Source organism: Ranitomeya variabilis, chromosome 1, assembly GCF_051348905.1.
Source record: "Ranitomeya variabilis isolate aRanVar5 chromosome 1, aRanVar5.hap1, whole genome shotgun sequence".
Taxonomy (NCBI): Eukaryota; Metazoa; Chordata; class Amphibia; order Anura; family Dendrobatidae; genus Ranitomeya; species Ranitomeya variabilis.
Window position 1 is genome coordinate 973,289,173 of NC_135232.1, and position 21,409 is coordinate 973,310,581.

Sequence of the window (21,409 nt, forward strand, 5' to 3'; positions counted from 1 at the left end):
TGATGAAGTGTAATTTGACTTTTGATATTGCCATTGATGTCCATGGCTCGCAGACCTCAGACTTAATCTATTCAAATGCATAAGCAGTAAATATCCTTCCTGGACTACTGCACAGAATTAAGGATTTTAGAAAGAAGCTGTGTTATTTACATAAAGTTATAAAGCTTTACCACATTCCCGGTTACATCATTGCCATTTTTCTCCCACCGCAGCTTTGGCCCCCAAAAATGGAAATCATTGATTGCTTCCTGTGTTATGGCTTGAAGATGTAATCTGACAATCCTGGCACGTTCCTACTCCTACCAGGCATTGTCTCTTCTGCCTTGATAATAACTTACATCTTACCTAAACCGCTTCCAATTTTGGGTGCACAGACTAAATGATACATTTATCCACTCCATCACTTCATAACCTAGAAAATCAGCATCTCCTCTTTCCAAACAGCTCATTAACTCACCAGCCTAATACAGTTGTAGACTCAGGCATATGTTTTATTGGGGCAAAGGAAAAACGGAAACAATTTCTGGAAAAAAAAAAGTATTGATGGCTGCAGATAAAAGTTAAATCTATTTTTAATAAAAGACAAAAGTTCTGTATTCAAGGATAACATTCTCAAAAATGACTGAACTACCTATATATACATATTAGGCTGACAACATGCTTGGGTCGTAGAGGTTTGTTGCCTACATTGAGAAGCCTCGGCCTTTATAGGTTTCTGCTTTTCTGAAGTGTGACAGCTTCCAGGGAGCGCAGAAGAAATAGCCATAACAGGATGTATCAATACAATGATGAAAGACAAAGGCCGCGGCCAAAGTTAGGTTTAACGTCTGAAACAGAATCCATGCTATGCCAAACTGTGATAAACAAATTGTAACATTTTTTTTTTTTTTTTTTTACAGGTGTGGCGTATTAAAATCTTTTCCTTTTGATAATTTCAGGTTTCCAGTTGATTGGATGGGTTTCTTCAGTCTGAAAAATGGAAACAGGAAAGGTTACCAAGTCATCTCATACTTGGTGAACATAGTACGGCATTTTCTATACCCAGAATTTGTCAATTAACCCTTACAAATTTATCCACTGATATAAGAGATACAGAAAAGACCACAATCATGCAATGACTACAATGCATAGAACATAAAAACGTGAAGCATCTGTGAATATCCTTAAAGGGAACCTGTCACCAATATTGTGAAATAGCAGCTAAAAATATCACCTTATTCAGTCTGCGCTGCATTACCTAAATCCTTATATAACCCCCTGACTCCCCTTGTATACTCCCAAAAAACCTTTAATTTCTCCCGCGCTGTATGGTAATCTTCTCAGTCCGTTCCTATGGGCGTGGTTTCAGGCCTCTACATCACTCCCATTGGCTGCTGCTCGCCTTCCTACTTCATGGATGACGCCTCTTGCGTTGTACGACATCTCGCCTGCTCAGAAATATTGCGCTTCGCACCTGCGCAGTATTCTTTGCCCAACTGCGAGCAAAGCCGAAAAACAGAAGTGCGCATGCGCTGGCAAACTACACTTCTGTTTTTCCGCTTTGCTCGCAGTTGGGCAAAGAATACTGCGCAGGTGCGAAGCGCAATATTTCTGAGCAGGCGCAAGAGGGTTCTTTGCCCAACTGCGAAGCGCAATATTTCTGAGCAGGCGCAAGAGGGGTCATCCATGAAGTAGGACGGCGAGCAGCAGCCAATGGGAGTGATGTAGAGGCTCAAATCCACGCCCATCGGACCAGACTGAGAAGATTACCATACAGCGCAGGAGAAATTAAAAAGGTTTTTCGGGAGTATACAGTGGGAGTCAGGGGGTTATATAAGGATTTAGGTAATGCAGCGCAGATGCTGAATAAGGTGATGTTTTTAGCTGCTATGTCACAAAACTGGTGACAGGTTCCCTTTAACAATCTCCTATTTTGTGCATACAGCTCCAATGCACACTTATGTGTCTATAGTTAAAAATACTAGATGAACTGGCAATCTTATTGCAAAATGAAGAAATAAAGAAGCATTCTGGCCATTTTTCTCCATCAATGCACCATATACCCTCTGTCGCTCAGCACTTTTATTTATATTGTATTCACTTTCATGTACAGTAGTGTTCAAAAACAAGAGTTAATTACAAAATCTTCGTATTAGTTATTATTTCCATGCATTGGGAACATTGCACACGGTTTTCTAATTCAAAACATGGAGAGAAATGTATAAAATTTATAACAACTTTACAGAAAATAAAAAATGAACATTGGACTAAACTAAAAAAAAAAAAAAAAAAAATAGTGTCTGCATTTGTCTTTACAAACTCACAATATGTAGTATTTTTTGTGGATGTAGCATTCCTGTGAATCACTAAGCTAATATTTAGTTGTATGCCCACAGTTTATTGGAACGGCTTCACATCTGTGTTGCATGGAGTTAACCAACTTCTGGCACCTGTAATTCCAGCCCAGGATGCTTGGACTACATCCCACCATTTTTTTGGCATTTGTTGGCTTTGCCTCTGAAACATCTTTTTTTAATGTCACCCAACAAGTGTTCTATCGGATTAAGGTCCGGGGGATTAGACTGGCCACTCAACCTCAATTTTGTTGGACTGGATTCATGATTTTGCTCGTTTACTAGTGTTTAGGGTTGTTGTCTTATTTGAAACACCCATTTCAAGGGGTTATCCTCTTCAGCGTAAGGAAACATGACCTCTTCAAGTATTTTAACCCCTTTCTGATTCTTGGATGGGATTGTACATCCGAGGTCAGATCCCCTGCTTTGATGCGGGCTGAGCCCGCATCAAAGTTGCGACATGTCAGCTGTTTTGAAATGTGCGCGCAATAGCGGCGAGTGGAATCGCGATCCACCCGCCGTTATTTACTAGTTAAATGCCGCTGTCAAACGCTGACAGCAGCATTTAACTACCGCTTCCGGCCATCAGGCCGGAAATAAGCGCATCGCTGACCCCGTCATGTGATCGGGGGTCAGCGATGCGTCGGCATAGTAACCAGAGGTCTCCTTGAGACCTCTATGGTTGTTGATGCCGGATTGCTATGAGTGCCACCCTGTGGTCGGCGCTCATAGAAATGCAGGAATTTAGCTACATAGAGGCTATGTAGCAGAGCCAATCAGGCTATGCCAGCTTCTAGCCTCCCATTGAAGCATGGCAAAAGTAAAAAAAAAATGTTTTTAAACCTTTATATTTTTTTTCAAACTTTTTAAATCACCCCCCTTTCGCCCCATTCAAAATAATAATATAAAAAAAAAAATAAAAAAAAAAATAAATAAAACCTACACATATTTGGTATCGCCGCGTTCAGAATCGCCCGATCAATTAAAAAAAAGGGATTACCTGATGGCTAAATGGTGTAGCGAGAAAAAAATTCAAAATGGCAGAATTACTTTTTTTGGTTGTTGCGACATTGCATTAAAATGCAATAATGGGCGATCAAAAGGTATCTGCACCAAAATGGTATCATTAAAAACATCAGCTCAGCACGCAAAAAATAAGCCCTCACCCAACCTCAGATCACGAAAAATGGAGACGCTACGGGTATCGGAAAATGGCGCAATTTTATTTTTTTTTTTTAGCAAAGTTTGGAATTTTTTTTCCACCATTTAGATAAAAATTAACCTAGTCATGTTAGGTGTCTATGAACTCGTAATGACCTGGAGAATCATAATGGCAGGTCAGTTTTAGCATTTAGTGATGGGATTGCACTACTTTTTTGCAATTTCACCGCACTTGGAATTTTTTTCCCCGCTTTCTAGTACATGACATGCTAAAACCAATCGTGTCGTTCAAAAGTACAACTCATCCCGCAAACAATAAGCCCTCACATGATCATATTGACAGAAAAATAAAAAAGTTATGGCTCTGGGAAGGAGGGGAGCGAAAAAAGAAAACAAAAAAATGAAAATACCCCGGGTCATGAAAGAGTTAATATATGAAAACTGGTCCATGATCCCTGGTATGTGCTGTGTGCTAAATAGGTCTGACACCATAGTAAGAGAAACCTGCCCATTTCATGATGCTTGTACCATCATGCTTCACTGTCTTCAGAGTAAAAACAAAAATGGAGCTTGGATTAAGTTGGTATACATGCAGCACATGAATGAAAGTTCACATTGGCCATAAACCCTACAAGAAACAAACAAAACACTGCTGTAACTAAATAAGTAAAAACTAAGTGCATCTAAATAACAGAGTTCTTAGTAATACTGTTTTTGATCAAAAATAGCATCAAAGCCATCCCACCATCGTCAAAGGTGCCCTGATCGGGACGGGCCTACGCTGTCTAATAATAAAAACCTTGCTAGGTGTCAGAATTGACCTTAGTGTGCGAATAAGGGCAGACAAAAGGACCGAGTCCAAATCTATGGACACCAGTCTGAGGAAGTTTTTAAGTGTAATTTCCAGCTCAGCAGGGTTTTCGTTTATTTTGTTTCTTGTAGGTTTTATGCTGTCTTCAGAGTGTACTTGAATGCAGAGTTTGGGAGGTCGTCTGTCGAACTATCTGTGGCCCTTGGATCCAAAATGAACAATTTTACTTTCATCGGTCCATAAAATGTTTCACCATTTCTCTATAGGCCAGTTGATGTGTTTTGTCGCAAATTGAATCCGCCTCAGTACATGTCTTAAAAAACAAACAAACAAAAAAAAAACAGTGGGACTTTGCGGGGACTTCTTGCTAAGAGAGTAGCTGCACAAAGGCGTCTTCTGTCTCACAGGTAACTAGAGACTGTCTTTCATCATCCTGGAGCTGATTATTGGCTGAGACTTTGCTATTCTAGCTATTCTTCCGGGTTTTTTTTTCCACGACCCTCTGGTTTGGCTTTTCATTTTAAACCATTGAAACCATTTTAGCTGAACAGCCTAACATTGTCTGCACTTCATACGTTTTACCCTCTCCAATCAACTTTTTATTCAAAGTACGCTGTTCTTCTGAACAATGTCTCGAACGACCCATATTTCTCAAGATTTCAAGGAGAAATGCATGTACAACATGTCCTGGCTTCACCCTTAACCCCTTAATGACAGCCAAAACGTCTTTTAACTGACCTGAGATATAAGAGAATAGCCTCCCCATACAGGTAACAATCCCGCAGCTGTCGGCTGTACACTATAGCTGACAACTTGCTGCATCAGCCATGATCAGTGTTTGCACCGTCCAACTCTGTTTAACCCCTTAGATGCTGCTGTCAATAGTGACTACATCATATAAATGGTTAACAGAGTGTGAGGGCTTCCTCTTTATCCCAATTGGTGCCCTCAGATCATGATTGTGTGGTCCTGATGTTTGCCATGGCAATTCATGACCAAATAGCGGCCTTAGAGTCTGACGGCTGTAGTAATCTGTTCAGAAGTTAGCGGCATTTAGGTGGTAAAAATATGCTTTTTCATTTCTGTCATGCCACTTTGTATTAATTCCTGAAAAGCAACTGAATGGTTAATAAACTACCTGACAGCCGTTTTCAATATGTAAGGAGGTGCTGTTTTTAAAATTGTATAACTTGTGGTGGTTTCCCAATATATGGGACCCCTAAAGGCACTTCAAATATGGATAAGTCCTAAAAAAATAAATTTTGTAAATTTCCTTGAAAAAATGAAAAATTACTGCTACATTTTTAAACCTCCTAAAATGCTAACAAAATAAAATAACGTTTTACAAATGGTGCTGATGTAAAGCAGGCATGTGGGAAATGTTATTTATTAATATTTTGCTGTGGTAGGACTATCTGGATTAAAGGGATAATCATTCAAAGTTTGAAAATTGCTTTTTTTTTTACATTTTTCTCAAATTTCTGATATTTTTTATAAATAAGCACAAAACATATCAACCTAAATTTACCATTATCATAAAGTATAATGTGTCCTGAAAAAACAGTCTCAAAATCACTGGGATTTGTTGAAGTGTTCCAGAGTTATTACTACATAAAGTGACACTGGTCAGATTTCAAAAATTTGGCTCCGTCACTAAGGGGTTAAATAAGGGCCACCTGATTCACACCTGTTTCTTCACAGAATGACTGACCTCACTAATTGAGCTCCACACTGCTGTTATTTTGAACACACCTTTCAATTAATTACTCTAATATACAAACTCAAAAACATGCAGATCATGAATGCCGAGTCTGTTGCTTTTCTTAGAATCTACTGCACCAACTGGTAAATTGTTTGATGCGTTAATATAATTTATACCAAAAACAGTGATTAATTGGTTAGTCATATTGGACTGCTATTATTTTGAACACTACTGTAGATCATTCTCCTGTCTGCCTCCAATTTCACCATACTATCGAGACTATGGTGCAACAGCAAAACATTACGTGATCGTCTACAGCCAATGCAATCTCTGCCTGCTGGGGAAATTGTGATTTTCCGTCAATAAATTCTGCTACTAGAGGGCGAGTATTTATTAAAATATTGGTCAGCTTTCTAGCTTACAAAAGTTGCAAAACATATTCTGCGCAATCCACAATTGCACCATAAACTTTCAAACATTATAGTAGAAATCTATCAAGCTCATTGAGGGCATTTCTTTTTGGCATGCGCCTCTGAAAATATAAATAACAGGCATGCGCCTCTGAAAATATAAATAACAAGCATGCGCCTCTGAAAATATAAATAACAAGCATGCGCCTCTGAAAATATATATAATAGGCATGCGCCTCTGAAAATATAAATAACAGGCATGCGCCTCTGAAAATATAAATAACAGGCATGCGCCTCTGAAAATATAAATAACAGGCATGCGCCTCTGAAAATATAAATAACAAGCATGCGCCTCTGAAAATACAAAATAACAAGCATGCGCCTCTGAAAATATATATAATAGGCATGCGCCTCTGAAAATATAAATAACAGGCATGCGCCTCTGAAAATATAAATAACAGGCATGCGCCTCTGAAAATATAAATAACAGGCATGCGCCTCTGAAAATATAAATAACAGGCATGCGCCTCTGAAAATATAAATAACAGGCATGCGCCTCTGAAAATATAAATAACAGGCATGCGCCTCTGAAAATATAAATAACAGGCATGCGCCTCTGAAAATATAAATAACAGGCATGCGCCTCTGAAAATATAAATAACAGGCATGCGCCTCTGAAAATATAAATAACAGGCATGCGCCTCTGAAAATATAAATAACAGGCATGCGCCTCTGAAAATATATATAACAGGCATGCGCCTCTGAAAATATATATAACAGGCATGCGCCTCTGAAAATATATATAACAGGCATGCGCCTCTGAAAATATAAATAACAGGCATGCTCCACATAAAAATGTGGCATATTTTTACTCCAATGGGATTTTTATCCCTATAAGGACTTGCATACATGACCGTATTTTCGATCCGAATGCTAGCCAGAAAACAAATGGACAGCGCTTGGACCAAAGTTATACAAGGAGTCTGTGCAGATGAGCCTTTTTCAGACTGAATTGGCATGTGAAAAAGAAAAAAAATACCCTAGCATGCACTAGATTCCTCTGTAGATTGAATTAGTTTCCCTCATTCAAGTCTATGGGAGAGCAAAAAATAAAAAAGGAACGGATGCCATACCGAGCCACAGTATAGCCTCCGATTATTATGGATCAACTGAAATTCTGTAACTTAGAAAACTGTAAATGGTCTTGTAAATGATTAATAGCTGCTGCTGTAAAAAAAAAAAAAAGGATTGTATACAGACAGTACAAGTATGACAAGTGGGGAAAAAAAACCATCCCACTTTTCTGGATGAAAACCAGCCTAAACTGTAACTGTGTGACAAGCCCCTGTATGATCAGTAACAGGGATGAGTTTCTTTTCCCCCTTGTAGAGAACCCGTGCGACACACGCCGTCCCGTTACCTGTGTGGTAAAGTCCATGAAGTTTCATCATACTGATGACCCCTTGAAAAGACATAAAATCATGCAATTCCCAGGAGGTCACAATATCTCATGAAATTTCAGACTTCAAAACTGCAAAATGGACTGTGTATGCCAACACTGACTGGTTATTCTTATTCAAAGCAATCTACTAAGCACCGCTTCTAAGTGTTCCCATCTGGTTGTATTGAGCTTTGCTGTTTATATATGTTACCGTTCTGTTCCTTCATCAATAATCGTTCACGATTCTAATGAATTGACACATTAACCAAGACTGTGATATTCTAAAAAACTGAAAGGTCATGTAGACTCCCACTGAAACATCTGCCATAAATAGGATTTCATAATGCTACAGATAAATCATTTATTCAGCAGCTTCAATAATTGATCTGGCTACTCATATCAAAAAACTTCTCAATGTGATCTTTCTATGTAGTGACAGGAGCCCTTCATAAATCTAATTAAAAAGAAGGACTGCTGAGCGGAGTCTCATTAGAGGCCTGCAGACAAGCAACGGGCAAAATTATGAAAGAAAAATGAGAATACCTGGTTTAAAAGAAAATATATGAATGCTGGCCCTCAATACATGTCTCATGAATTCCAAATCTTTACTAATAGGAGGGATAACAATAACTCGGTGTAAAACTAATGTCCCTATTGTGTGAGGCTCAAATGTCTCAACAAGTATACCACTATCAAAAGGTTTAAGGACTGAAACCCAAAAGGAAAATTTAGACCTAAATTAGACGAGCAACTAAGTCTGAAATTAAAGATTCATAAGTGACCATGAAGTTGTCAGAAGAGGTTCTTCTACCCACAACTAGGCCAGAACTTGTATCCGCAGCACAGCATGGGCACACAATGTTCTCTATGAGATGCCCATCGAAAACTGGCCTTCTTCTAACTGTATTCAAAGGGGCATCTGCTCTGAGCCATTACAGTTTCAAAGCAGCACTGAAATTCTGGCTTGAGTTCTGGGTTTCATCATTAGTTTAGCAGCGAGAAATGCCACTATTATCTTAATAAGTAACAGGTTAGACTGTTTGAACCTACGGTTCACCACCTAATGTCCTCGCCTCTTCTAAGAGAAACTCTGGCTTCTCTTCACTGCACAGCGCTAAAGAAAAAAAATGCTTTCAAAATGTCATTGGGGGCTCCTGGCTGTGTGGCAGCCAAAAACCGGACCTGTCCTGCTAAGATGCAGGAGCTTTAATCAAGCAACGTCACAAGAGAAAGGCCGTTCCATCCAAACTGAACATTCCCACAATATTTAAAATGATTCATTCTATAATTTTAACCTCACTGCATAAAAGTTAAATGTACATATGATTATGATATATTTGGAAAAAAAAATGTTTTTTTCTGTGTTTTGGGGTGTCTATAGAGCATTACTACAGGGATAATGGATCAAATGTTTATTTTGTCATTTCCAGCTGACTTATTACAAGTGTAATAAACCTTTTTTTCTGTAAAACGTGTTGAAAATTATTTTTTTTCCATTCCTAAACATTTTAAAAACATTGTTAAGGAATATCAGTGATGTAAATGTGTGCAAAATAGTAGGTACTGCTTTGAGAAACCTCGGGAAACTAAAAACACTTGGACTATGTAACACTAGTAACATTTCCCTAACAGTCCAACTATGCTTTTGCAACAAAAAAAACCAAACCTCTGAAATAATAAATATCTAATAAAATAGCATGGGGTCTTAACTACAACCAGTTAAAAAACCCAAAACATATTTATTGCCCAGTTTACATAGTTTGGAGCTTTCCTTAGTCTGTACAGGACTCTAGGACTGTTTTTTTTGTAACACCCAGTTTACATTTTTTTTCTGCTATTTAAATACAGATTGCAATTTCATTACATAAGTTGAAAATATATATTAAGACATATCTGTTTCTTCCATAAAAACAAATATAGTATATTTCCTTATAATTTATTTACACATTTTAAGTTGTGTGAATATACAGGTGCTTCTCACAAAATTAGAATATCATCAAAACATTAATTTCAGTTCTTCAATACAAAAAGTGAAACTCATTATATAGAGCCATTACAAACCGTGATCTATTTCACTTGTTTATTTCTGTTAATGTTGATGATTATGGCTTACAGTCAATGAAAACCCAAAAGTCATTATCTCAGTAAATTAGAATACTTTATAACACCAGCTTGTAAAATAATTGGAAAATCCGAAATGTTGGCCTACAGAAATGTATGTTCAGTAAATGCACTCAATACTTGGTCGGGGATCCTTTTGCATCAATTACTGCATCAATGCGGTGTGGTGTGGAGACGATCAGCCTGTGGCACTGCTGAGGTGTTATGGAAGCCCAGGTTGCTTTAATAGCAGCCTTCAGCTTGTCTGCATTGCTGGGTCTGGTGTCTCATCTTCCTCTTGGCAATACCCCATAGATTCTCTATGAGGTTAAGGTCAGGCAAGTTTGCTTCGCAATCAAGCACAGTGAAACTGTTGTTTTTAAACCAGTTATTGGTATTTTTGGCAGTGTGGACAGGTGCCAAGTCCTGCTGGAGAATTAAATTTCCATTTCCAAAAAGCTTGTCGGCAGAGGGAAGCATGAAGAGCTCTAAAATTTCCTAGTAGACGGCTGCGCTGACTTTGGTCTTGATAAAACACAGTGGACCTACACCAGCAGATGACATGGCTCCCCAAATCATCACTGATTGTGGAAACTTCACACTAGATCTCAAGCAGCTTGGATTGTGACCTCTGCACTCTTCCTCCAGACTCTGGGACCTTGATTTCAAATGAAATGCAAAATTTACTTTCATCTGAAAGCAACACCTTGGATCACTGAGCAACAGTCCAGTTCCTTTTCTCTTTTGCCCATGTGTTGTCTATTGGTCATGAGTGGCTTGACACAAGGAATGCGACACTTGTAGCCCATGTCCTTGATACGTCTGTGTGTGGTGGCTCTTGAAGCAAGGACTTCAGAAGAAGTGAATCTCCCCCAAATTTTGAATGGCCTTTTCTTAACAATCCTTTGAAGACTGCGGTTATCCCGGTTGCTTGTGCACCTTTTTCTTCCACTAAACTTTTCATTAATATGCTTGGATACAGCACTCTGAACAGCCCCCTTCTTTAGCAATGACCTTTTGTGGCTTACCCTCCTTGTGGAGTGTGTCACGGACTGCCTTCTGGACATCTGTCAAGTCAGCAGTCTTCCCTATGATTGTGAATCCTACTGAAACAGACTAAGGGATCATTTTAAATGCTTAGTAGTGATTAGCGAGTATACTCGTTGCTCGAGTTTTCACATGCACGCTCGGGTGGTCTCCGAGTATTTGTGACTGGTTGGAGATTTACTTTTTGTTGACGCAGCTGCATGATTTGCAGCTACTAGACAGCTTGATTACATGTGGGGGTTGCCAGGTTGGTAGGCAACCCCCACATGTACTCAGGCTGGCTAGCAGCTGTAGATCATGCAACTGCATCAACAAAAACAATCTCCGAGCAGTCACAAATACCCGGAGACCACCCGAGTGTGCTTGGGAAAACTCGAGCAAGGAGTATATTTGCTCATCACTACTTAGGAAGCCTTTGCAAGTGTTTTTTGTTTATTATTCTAATATACTGAGATAATGACTTTTTGATTTTCATTGGCTGTAAGCCATAATCATCAACATTAACAGAAATAAACACCTGAAACACTCTAATTACTATTTACGAATTTCAGTTTTTGTATTGAAGAGCTGAAATAAATTAACGTTTTGATGATATTCTAATTTTGTGAGAAGCACTTGTAACACCGTAACCATGGAAAGGCCCATAGCTGCGTCTAAAGACTCACACCATGGACTGCCAATAGTTGTTGGTCAAAAAGGTGGATACTACCTCCGAAATGTGTAGGGTCGAATAACAGGGAGACCCATAGCAAGTGACGTCACTTTTGTTGAAATCGGCAGTTTCTCAAATTAGTGCAGCCGGTTGGAGCACCGGACACAGAAGAAGCACCAAGGATTGAGGTCTGACAAGATACTCCACACTCAGCTAATCCTCCTTCGTTCAATCATCTCTACATTCTAACAGATTTGGAGGACCCAATTCCCATCTATGCATAGGTATTGATTTTTTTTTTTTTTTACAAGATTCTATGCATTTATCAGAGGATAATTATTTATTATATTTTTACTATATTCATTTAGCTTTCTACATAAAGAGATTTTTTAGCGCTTTTAACCTTTTAACTTATATTTGAATTTGGTAAAACAATCTGCATGACATCTAATTCTAGGCCATAGTTTTCTCAATTGATGTAACTAAAAGGATTTGGGCAGTGTGCTACAAGAAGCATGTGTGGAAGCCATGTTAAGGCCAAGCTGAAAACATCTGTGGGGATTGGACTGTGGAGCACATGTCACGAAAAAAATCTGCAGCATACCTACAAATCAATATTGATGAATTTTTCTACTATGCATGACTGACATTATACCATAACAAGTCACGAAGTTTGGGTTCAGACAATATAAAAGGATACATACCGCAGTATCATCCTCTCTGTAGACTTTGACAGTTTTATCGGCTTCGGCAGTGATTAATCTGCTCTCTGATTGGTCAAAGGTGCATGCAAATATACCAGATTCACTGTCTAGAGAGCCTGGCTGAACGGCAGCATGAATTCTCTGGAAATTGTACCCTGTCCGCCAGTCCCATAGGTGCATTGTTCCATTATCAGCTGCAAGAGACAATCAGAAAGTGTCAGGAAGTTGTACTCTTACCAGTCAGGTCATTGGCTTAAGAAAAGGAGTAAAGTGTGGCACCTCCGGACACCAGCACTCCGTCAGAGTTGACGGCCAACGTGTTGATTATAGCATTGTGACCAGAGAGGTTCTGGATGAAGCTGCCATCAGGGAATTTCCACTGCTTAATATTATCTGGTGACCCAGATGCAAATGTGTACCTAGAAGAAAAGGAACAATTATGGAGGGAAGTGGATAATTTAGGAATGTACAGTTACACAATAGGAGTTGTGCTGACTGTTCCCCAAGTGAAGAACTGCAGCTTAGCACTTATTGTGTCACACGGTGAGCGCCTGTGCATCTAATGCTATTTCTGCTTTCTCTCAATACAGGTGGCCCAGACGCTGCAGAAAAATGTATTCATAAAGATAACTATACCCGATCATTCCCTGCCCTCTACTGTACTCACACCTCCCAGCCACTTCTTGTCTAAAGGGTTTTCTAAAGCAAGGAGATATAACGAACTCCTGAGTCTCCCCCCACTGGTAACACTTTCCAGGGGCTATATGCATCGGACGACGCAAGAACACGATGACTTGAAGGTTTTCCTGCATGAGTATGTAAAACAAACAAAGCCACCGCGGTGTGCGAGGGAGGGAAGATGGACTATGCTATGGGTCGGATGGGAATACCGCCAGTATATAAGCAGTGTTATATTAATAGCCACATCCTCTCCAACATATGCTGCCCACAGGAAAGATATACGGCTACGGCCAGATCCACGTTAAAGGGGCCTTTCCGCATCATTGGCTATAAATGTCTGAGAAACCTCTGTCTACTGGGACCTGTATCTATTTTGGCAACGGGCATGACCTGCTGTCAAGAATGAAGAGGTGTCCGTACATATACGGAGCACCTACAGAAATGAATGAAGAGCCGAGCATGTGCAGACACCTCTCTATTCCTAATGGTAAGTCAGGCCCGTTGTCAATATAAATGCAGGTCCCAATGGTGGAACACATCTGGAGGACAAGATTCCAATGGGAACACCCCTTTAACAAGCTAAAAGCATACGAAAGACTTGTTTCCAGGGCATCCATCCAAGCGCTAAATATTCAACCATTATATAAGTGTTTCTAGCCTGCATGATATACACACAAGATAACCAGTGATAAGGACTTTTAAAGTCATAATATTTTTGAGCAACATGGGAGGTATGCAAAAATGTTGTGACTTTTGTTGGAGTTCAGACAGGGGCATGGCTAAGGCCACCCGCAAATTCAGCAATTTGCTGGCATTTCTAGTGAGACACCCGCCACTAAGAAAATGCACCACATTCATTAAGTGCCAAGCGCTTATTAATTAACCTGATTAATTGTACTCCAGCGAGCCCTTTAATAAAACGGATGGGCGCAATACTAGCCTTCACGAGTCGGCCCTATGGGTCTCATTTATCAAAACGGTCTAGAAACCAATACAGATCTTCTAAAATGAAAACTGCACCAAAACGTGGTTGCTATGGGCAAGAAAGGTTCCCTTTTAGGAAGTTTTGATAAATCTTCTCTTATGCTTGGACAAAGAGGCTCATGAATACTTTACAATATCTTATAATACTTCGGCTATGCCCCATGATTTAGATACAGCCTTTGCTTTTTCCCTTCCCTTTTTTCCTCCTATCTTCAAGATTCATAACTTTTTTTATCCTATAGCTGAAAATGCCTTGTTTTCTGCGTTTTATTTGCCTAAAAAGCTGTATATAATTTTTTTTTTTTTTTGCTAGTTTAAATTAAATTCCATTTTTTTGAGAAGTGAAATAAACAAAACAGATTCTGCCATTTCAATTATTTTTTGGCAATCACCATGTTGGATAAATATTCTGAATATTGGTGAAAATATGCAGGCAGCGATGTTAAAAAAATGGTGTTTTTTTTTGTTTGTTTTTTTACATTTTGCTACTTTTGTTTGGAGACAAAGGGAAGCTATACAACACATTATTAACCCCTTAGTGAGAGCCAATTTTGTGCTTAATGAACAAGCCAATTTTTGACAATTCTGACCACTGTCACTTTATGTGGTTGTAACTCTGGAACGCTTCAACGTATCCCACTGATTCTGATTTTTTTCGTGACATACTGTACTTCATGTTGGTAAAATTTCTGCAATATAACTTGCGTTTATTTATGAAAAAAAACTGAAATATGGCAAAAAATTTGAAAATTTTGCAAATTTCAAACTTTGAATTTTTAGGCCTTTAAAATCAGGGAGTCATATTGCACATAATACGTAAAAAATAACATTTCCCACATGTCTACTTTACATCAGCACAATTTTTTGCTAGGACGTTATAAGGGTTAAAAGTTGACTAGCGTTTTCTCATTTTTTACAACAAAATTTACAAAACCATTTCTTTTTAGGGACCACCTCGCATTTGAAGTGACTTGACCCCTCCAAAGTCAATATAGCAGAAAATACCCAAAAGTGACACCATTCTAAAATCTGCACCCCTCAAAGTGCACAAAACCACTTTCAAGAAGTTTATTAACCCTTCAGGTGCTTCACGAGAACTAAAGCAATGTGGAAGGAAAAAATGAACGTTTTACTTTGTTCACAAAAAATTTACTTTGGAACAAATTTTTTATTTGCGCAAGGGTATTGGGAGAAAATGGACCACAAAATTTGTTGTGCAACTTCTCCTGAGTGCACTGATGCCCCATATATGGGGGAAAGCCACTGTTTGGGCTCATGGCAGGGCTCAGAAGGGAGGGTGCACCGTTTGACTTTTTGAATGCAAAACTGGCTGGAATCAATGGTGGCGCCATGTCGCGTTTGGAGACCCCTGATGTATCTAAACAGTGGAAACTGCCCAATTCGAACCCCAACTTTAGCCCAACACCCACTTTAGCCCAACTAACCCTAATGGAAATAAATATATATTTTTTATTTTATTATTTTTCCCTAACTAAAAGGGGTGATAAAGGAGGGTTTTATTTACTATTTTTTTTTATTTTGATCACTGTGATAGACTATCACGGTGATCAAAATGAACCAATAGGAAAATTTTTCTATTGTTCCCGGGTGCCGGCAGATATCGGCGAGCACACTGTGCATGCCATTTTCTCCCGGAAGACGACGCCGGTGGCCCGAGGGACTTCATGGGGGAATGTCTGGACACCAGAGGTACCAGGGGGTGATCGGGAGACCCCATTTGTCCCTCCTATGATGTACGATCACATCTGAGGAGAGAGAAATTAAATGGAAAATAGTTTTTTTTTTTTTGTGGTCGCTGTTATACTGTTAATAACGGTGATCGCAACACCGGGGTCAGTAAAAATCGACCCGAATCATGTCCTCTGGTGTCTCAGCTACACCCGGTAGCAGAGACCCCAGAGAAATTCCGGGGCTGGGGGGCACTATATACTTAAACCTCAGCACCATTAAAAAGCGGCGCTGTGTTTTAAGTACCCAACTGCTGCCGTTAAAAGGTGTATCGGGGGTCGTCAAGGGCTTAATATGTTTTAATGTTTTTAAAGTTTTAATTAATCCCGTTAGGGGCTTGAACCTGCAATCCCTTGACTGCCTACACCTTACTTTAGCATTGCAATCTATTGTATAATTGATTATTTCCTCATAGAGGTACTAACAAGGCAAACACAGGGTAATCCCTGGCTGCCATGGCAACTCGTAATTGCATCATGTAGGCCTCCATAATGGACAGCTGCCTTATTACCTTGGAAATGTAGCGGTCATGCTTGGCAATGACATTTAAAAGGCTAAAGTTTGGCTGTTGTGGCTACGGTTTGCTGCCTGCTGTGCATCACAGCCGACACTCAGCCTGTAAGGAGCAGGCGCAGCTCAGCTTTATTTTTTTATTGATGTACCCTTTTTTGGGGGCTTGTTTTTCTTGTGTCGAGGTGACATTTTTATTGATACAACTTTGAGTTATGCAAGAGGTTTTGATCTTATTTTATTGCATTTTAAGGGCCGCCAATCTGACGAGAAACAGAAATTCTGGTGTTGAGATTTTTTTGGGGATTCTTTACAGGTTAAACAATATTACATTTTGATACACTGGACTTATGCACCGATACCGAATATGATTGTTTATTTCATTTATTTTTTAAGGGGTGATTTGAATTTTTTAAAACTTTTTTTTCTCCTTAAACTGTTAGTCCCATTAGTGAACATGAACCTGAAAATGTTCCAGCGCTTGTTCTATATACTGCAATATCAAACCAAAAGCATTGCAGCACATAACTGCATTCTTGGTCACTGCTTCACAAAAGTATCACCAACCATGGGGCCTACAGCAATCCCCTGGATACAGTGGCAATCATGTTGATGGATTAATGGGTGGACAAGAGTCTTCTGCTATATTGGAATAACCAGATTGAGGGTTCATGTTACAAAATTCTAGGAATTGACTGGTTAAAAGACACCAATAGATGACACAGCTATTTGAAGACTTAAAGGGGTTGCCTCCTTTCAGAAGATCTTGGTCGCCAACAGCAGTTTGTTATAACAGTAATTTAAAAAAGAAAGAAAAGGAAACTAAGCATTACTTATCGTCCCCAAGTTCGATGCCTACTCTCTGCCGCTGCTTCCAATGCCCCTTATTGGCTGTGGCAAAAAAATAAAAAATAAATCAGGGAGCTCGGAGTCTCACATCAGGGATTTTTGTCTGCACGGTCAACGTAACTTCAGCACCGCAGCCAATACAGGACACCAGGAGCAGTGCCAGAGGTGTCAGTCCCGTGGGAAGCGAATAAAGCAGTTTGTTTTTATGACAAACTACGCCAAGATCTTAGGCCAAAGTTAAGTAAAAGACTGAGTGTTTCAAGTATCAAAGCTAGACGGACAAACTGATAGATACAGACATATAAAATCACTACTACAGAAGAGGATATTGGAAAGGCTCTTACTGTCGTGGATGTAATACAACTGATCGGACGGACTTCTTATGATTTGTCAGTGTAACGCGAGTCTTTCCACCCACCATGTCCCAAAGCCGAATTGTGGTGTCATGGCTTCCTGGGGAGGAGAAAAAAAAATGTAATCATAAGGAACCCAAATGCCCGATCCTTTTGTTCTTTTGTCTGGCAGTGGCTTTACTCTCGTCTCCCAATTGACAACACGGATATTCAGCATAGCCAAACACCTGAACAGGGCTCTGTTCACACCAGAGTTAGTTTAGAACAGCTGCTGTTGAGTCATATTGACACAAATTCAACTTGCTGAGTTATCGGTCATTTTGACTACAAGAATAATGTAAAGCGTACGTCTGTAAAGCTACATGCAATGAACAAATTTAACCCCTTAAACGAAAACACCTCTGGGAGTTATCGCTCCACTTCTTCCCAGAGCCATAACATTTTTATTTTTCCGTCAATATGGCCAGGTGATGGCTTGTTTTTTGCGGGACGAGTTGTACTTTTGAAAGACACCTTTGGTTTTACCATGTCGTGTAGCAGAAAACAGGAAAAAAATTCCAAATGCAGTGAAATTGCAAAAAAGTGCAATCCCACACATTGTTTGGCTTTTTTACTAGGTTCACTAAATGCTGAATCTGACCTGCCATTATGATTCTCCAGGTCACTATAAGTTTATAGACACCAAACATGTCTAGGTTATTTTTATATCTAAATGATGAAAAAAATTCCAAAATATGTTAAAAAAAAAAAAATTGGCGCCATTTTCTGATACCCGTAACGTCTCCATTTTTCGTGATCTCGGGTTGGGTGAGGGCTTATTTATTGTGTGCTGAGCTCACGTTTTTAACGATACCATTTTGGTGCAGATATGTTCTTTTGATCACCCATTAATAAAAGTTGTAGCCAGCTCGTCCAGTCTGTCGTCCTTTAGAGATCTGCTCACTGCCAGGAAGCCGCATGGAATCGAAATGGGAGAGGCACACTCAAACATATTGCTGAATAGTGCAGTTTTTTTACATTTAACATCATATATGTCAATCTATTAGTTCCGGAAATTTTCAGAGACTCAAATTTTCTGTCTTTCTGTTTTTGAATAATGAGATGAATACGGATTCATCTCATTATTCAAAAACAGAAAGACAGAAAATTTGACTATCATTTGCCTGTGATGTTCAATAAAAATAGATATTTGTTAAACAAAAGTTGAAATAAATTATCCTAATGCACTTATATCATATTTGCCTCTTCACTACTATATTGCATCTACAATATGTAAATAACTCATTCTAAAAGATTCGCTGGAATTTTCTGTTGTATATTGTGGCAATTTGATCGCCCGTTATTGTATTTTAATGCAGTAACCAAAAAAATGTAATTCTGGCGTTGTGACTTTTTTTTCTCCCTATGCCATTTAGCGATCAGGTTAACCCTTTTTTTATTGATAGATCGGGCGATTCTGAACGCAGCGATACCAAATATGTCCATTTGATTTAGTTGAATTTATTCTGAATGGTGCGAAAGGGGGCGGATTTGAACACATACATAAAATATATATATATATATATATATATATATATATATATATATATATATATATATATATATATATATATATATATATATATATATATATATATATATATATATATATATATATATATATATATATATATATATATTTTATGTATTTTTTTTTTACTTTTGGCATGCTTCAATAGTCTCCATGGGAGACTAGAAGCTGCCATAACTCGATTGGCTCACCTACATATAGCTGAATTACTCACGTGCTATGGCCCTCACAGCAAGCCGGCAGGGACAACCATAGAGGTCTGCAGGAGACCTCTGGTCATGCCAACCCACCGGTGACCCACGAGCACGTGACTGGGGTCACCACTGGGCGGATTTACGGCGCGATAGTCGGAAGCGCTTGTTAAATGCAGCTGTAAGCGTTTCACAGTGGCATTTAACGGGTTAAAGGTAACCTGTCACCCCGTTTTTTCAGTATGAGATAAAAACACGGGTATTACATACCTGGTAATGTGTTTTTTCATGAGACATGACGGCACCACGAGAGAGGGGATCCGCCCATCAAGGGCAGGAAACCTTCAAGATAAAAGGGGCGGCTCCTCTCTCCACATCAGTTGTTTACAGAGTACGAGAGGAACTCCGCTGGTTAGTGTACACATAAATAATACATCCTATACGGTTCTATTCACCGATACCCCAGGGAGTGTATAATACAAATAATGCTAATAATGCACCCAACTAATGACGTGATCAAAAGGGTGGGAATATAAGGGTGCCGTCATGTCTCATGAAAAAACACATTACCAGGTATGTAATACCCGTGTTTTTCCATCATACATGACGGCACCACGAGAGAGTTACAGAGATTTGTATTCTCTTTAGGGAGGGATCACTGCTTGTAACACTCTTCTCCCAAATGTGAGATCAGAGGTAGCAGATAGGTCTAGCCTATAATGTTTAAAGAATGTAGACGGAGAGGACCAAGTGGCCGCCTTACAAATCTGGTCGATGGTAGCATCTGCTCTCTCCGCCCACGACGTCGCCATGGCCCTCGTGGAGTGGGCTTTCAGACCCTGTGGAACAACCTTGCCTGCACTACTATACGCTAGAATAATGGCCTCTCTCACCCATCTAGCTATAGTCTGTTTTGAGGCTTTAAGGCCCTTCCTTGACCCCTGGAACGAAACAAATAAAGCCCTATGCTTCCTCCAGGATTTTGTCACCTCTAGATACTGTAGGATACATCTCCTAACGTCTAGGCAATGGAGTCTCTCCTCTTTTTGGTTACTGGGATTGGGACAGAAAGAGGGTAGGGTTATGTCCTGAGCCCTATGAAATCTCGATACCACTTTGGGGAGATATGCCGGATCTAATTTTAATACAACCCTATCGTCCATGATTTGTGTGTAAGGGGGGTCAGCTGACAACGCGTGTAAATCCCCCACCCTACGGGCTGATGTAAGGGCCACTAACAAAGCTGTTTTTAATGTTAGTATTTTATCAGAAGTTGTATTTAATGGCTCAAAGGGGCTTTCCGTCAGGGCTGTTAACACTAGATTTAGATCCCATGGTGGAGGAGTAGGAGATGGAACAGAGTCAGCTCTACTACAGGCTCGGACAAACCTCACCACCCACCTATTACTTGCCAGGTCACAGTTAAATAGGGCTGCTAAGGCTGAAATGTGTACTTTGAGGGTACTAACAGCTAACCCCAGATCTAAGCCCTTCTGCAGGAACTCCAGTATTGCCACTATTGGGACCTCCCCTTCCCGTATTGGCCCTGAGCTGGAGAGGAATTTCTTCCATATTCTCCCATAGATCTTGGTCGTTACTGGCTTTCTGCTGCTGAGCAAGGTGGATATTAGCCCAGCCGAGAACCCTTCTTTCTCTAGTAACGACCGCTCAAATGCCAGGCTGTCAAATGAAGCCCGGAGTTCTGCGGGTGGTTGAAGGGAACCTGCGTTAGAAGGTCCTGGTCTTCCGGGAGAACCCATGGGTCCGTCACTGACATCACTCTCAGCCAGTAAAACCACGGTCTTTTCGGCCAGAAGGGAGCTATGACAATTACCCTGGCCTTGTCCTCCCTGATCTTCCTCAGAACCACTGGGATTAGACATATCGGTGGGAAGGCATACAGGAGTCCTGACGTCCATTCTATGCTGAAGGCGTCTACTGCCAACGGCCTGTCTGCTGGGTTCAGGGAGCAGAACTTTTGGACTTTCTTGTTGACTTTTGAGGCAAAGAGGTCTATCTTGGGTTTTCCCCACATGTGCACTATCCGTTGAAAAACGGACTTTTTTAGGGACCATTCTCCTTGCCTCAAGTGGTTCCTGCTTAAAAGGTCTGCCTTTATGTTGTCCACGCCTCGGATATGCAGGGCCGATAATGACAGGAG

At 39.8% G+C, this 21,409-nt stretch overlaps 1 protein-coding gene across 1 annotated transcript in view; it reads right to left on the reverse strand.

The window, feature by feature from the left end:
- Nucleotides 1–470: 470 nt before the first annotated feature.
- Nucleotides 471–21,409, reverse strand: part of PLRG1 (pleiotropic regulator 1) — an 80,084-nt gene continuing 59,145 nt past the window's right edge. The window contains exons 12-15 of the mRNA XM_077279370.1: nucleotides 17,479–17,587; nucleotides 12,641–12,780; nucleotides 12,362–12,555; nucleotides 471–969 (exon numbers count right to left, since the gene is read on the reverse strand). Of these exons, the coding sequence (XP_077135485.1) occupies nucleotides 910–969; nucleotides 12,362–12,555; nucleotides 12,641–12,780; nucleotides 17,479–17,587 (503 nt within the window). The 3' untranslated portion in view covers nucleotides 471–909. The remainder of the gene's footprint in view (nucleotides 970–12,361; nucleotides 12,556–12,640; nucleotides 12,781–17,478; nucleotides 17,588–21,409) is intronic.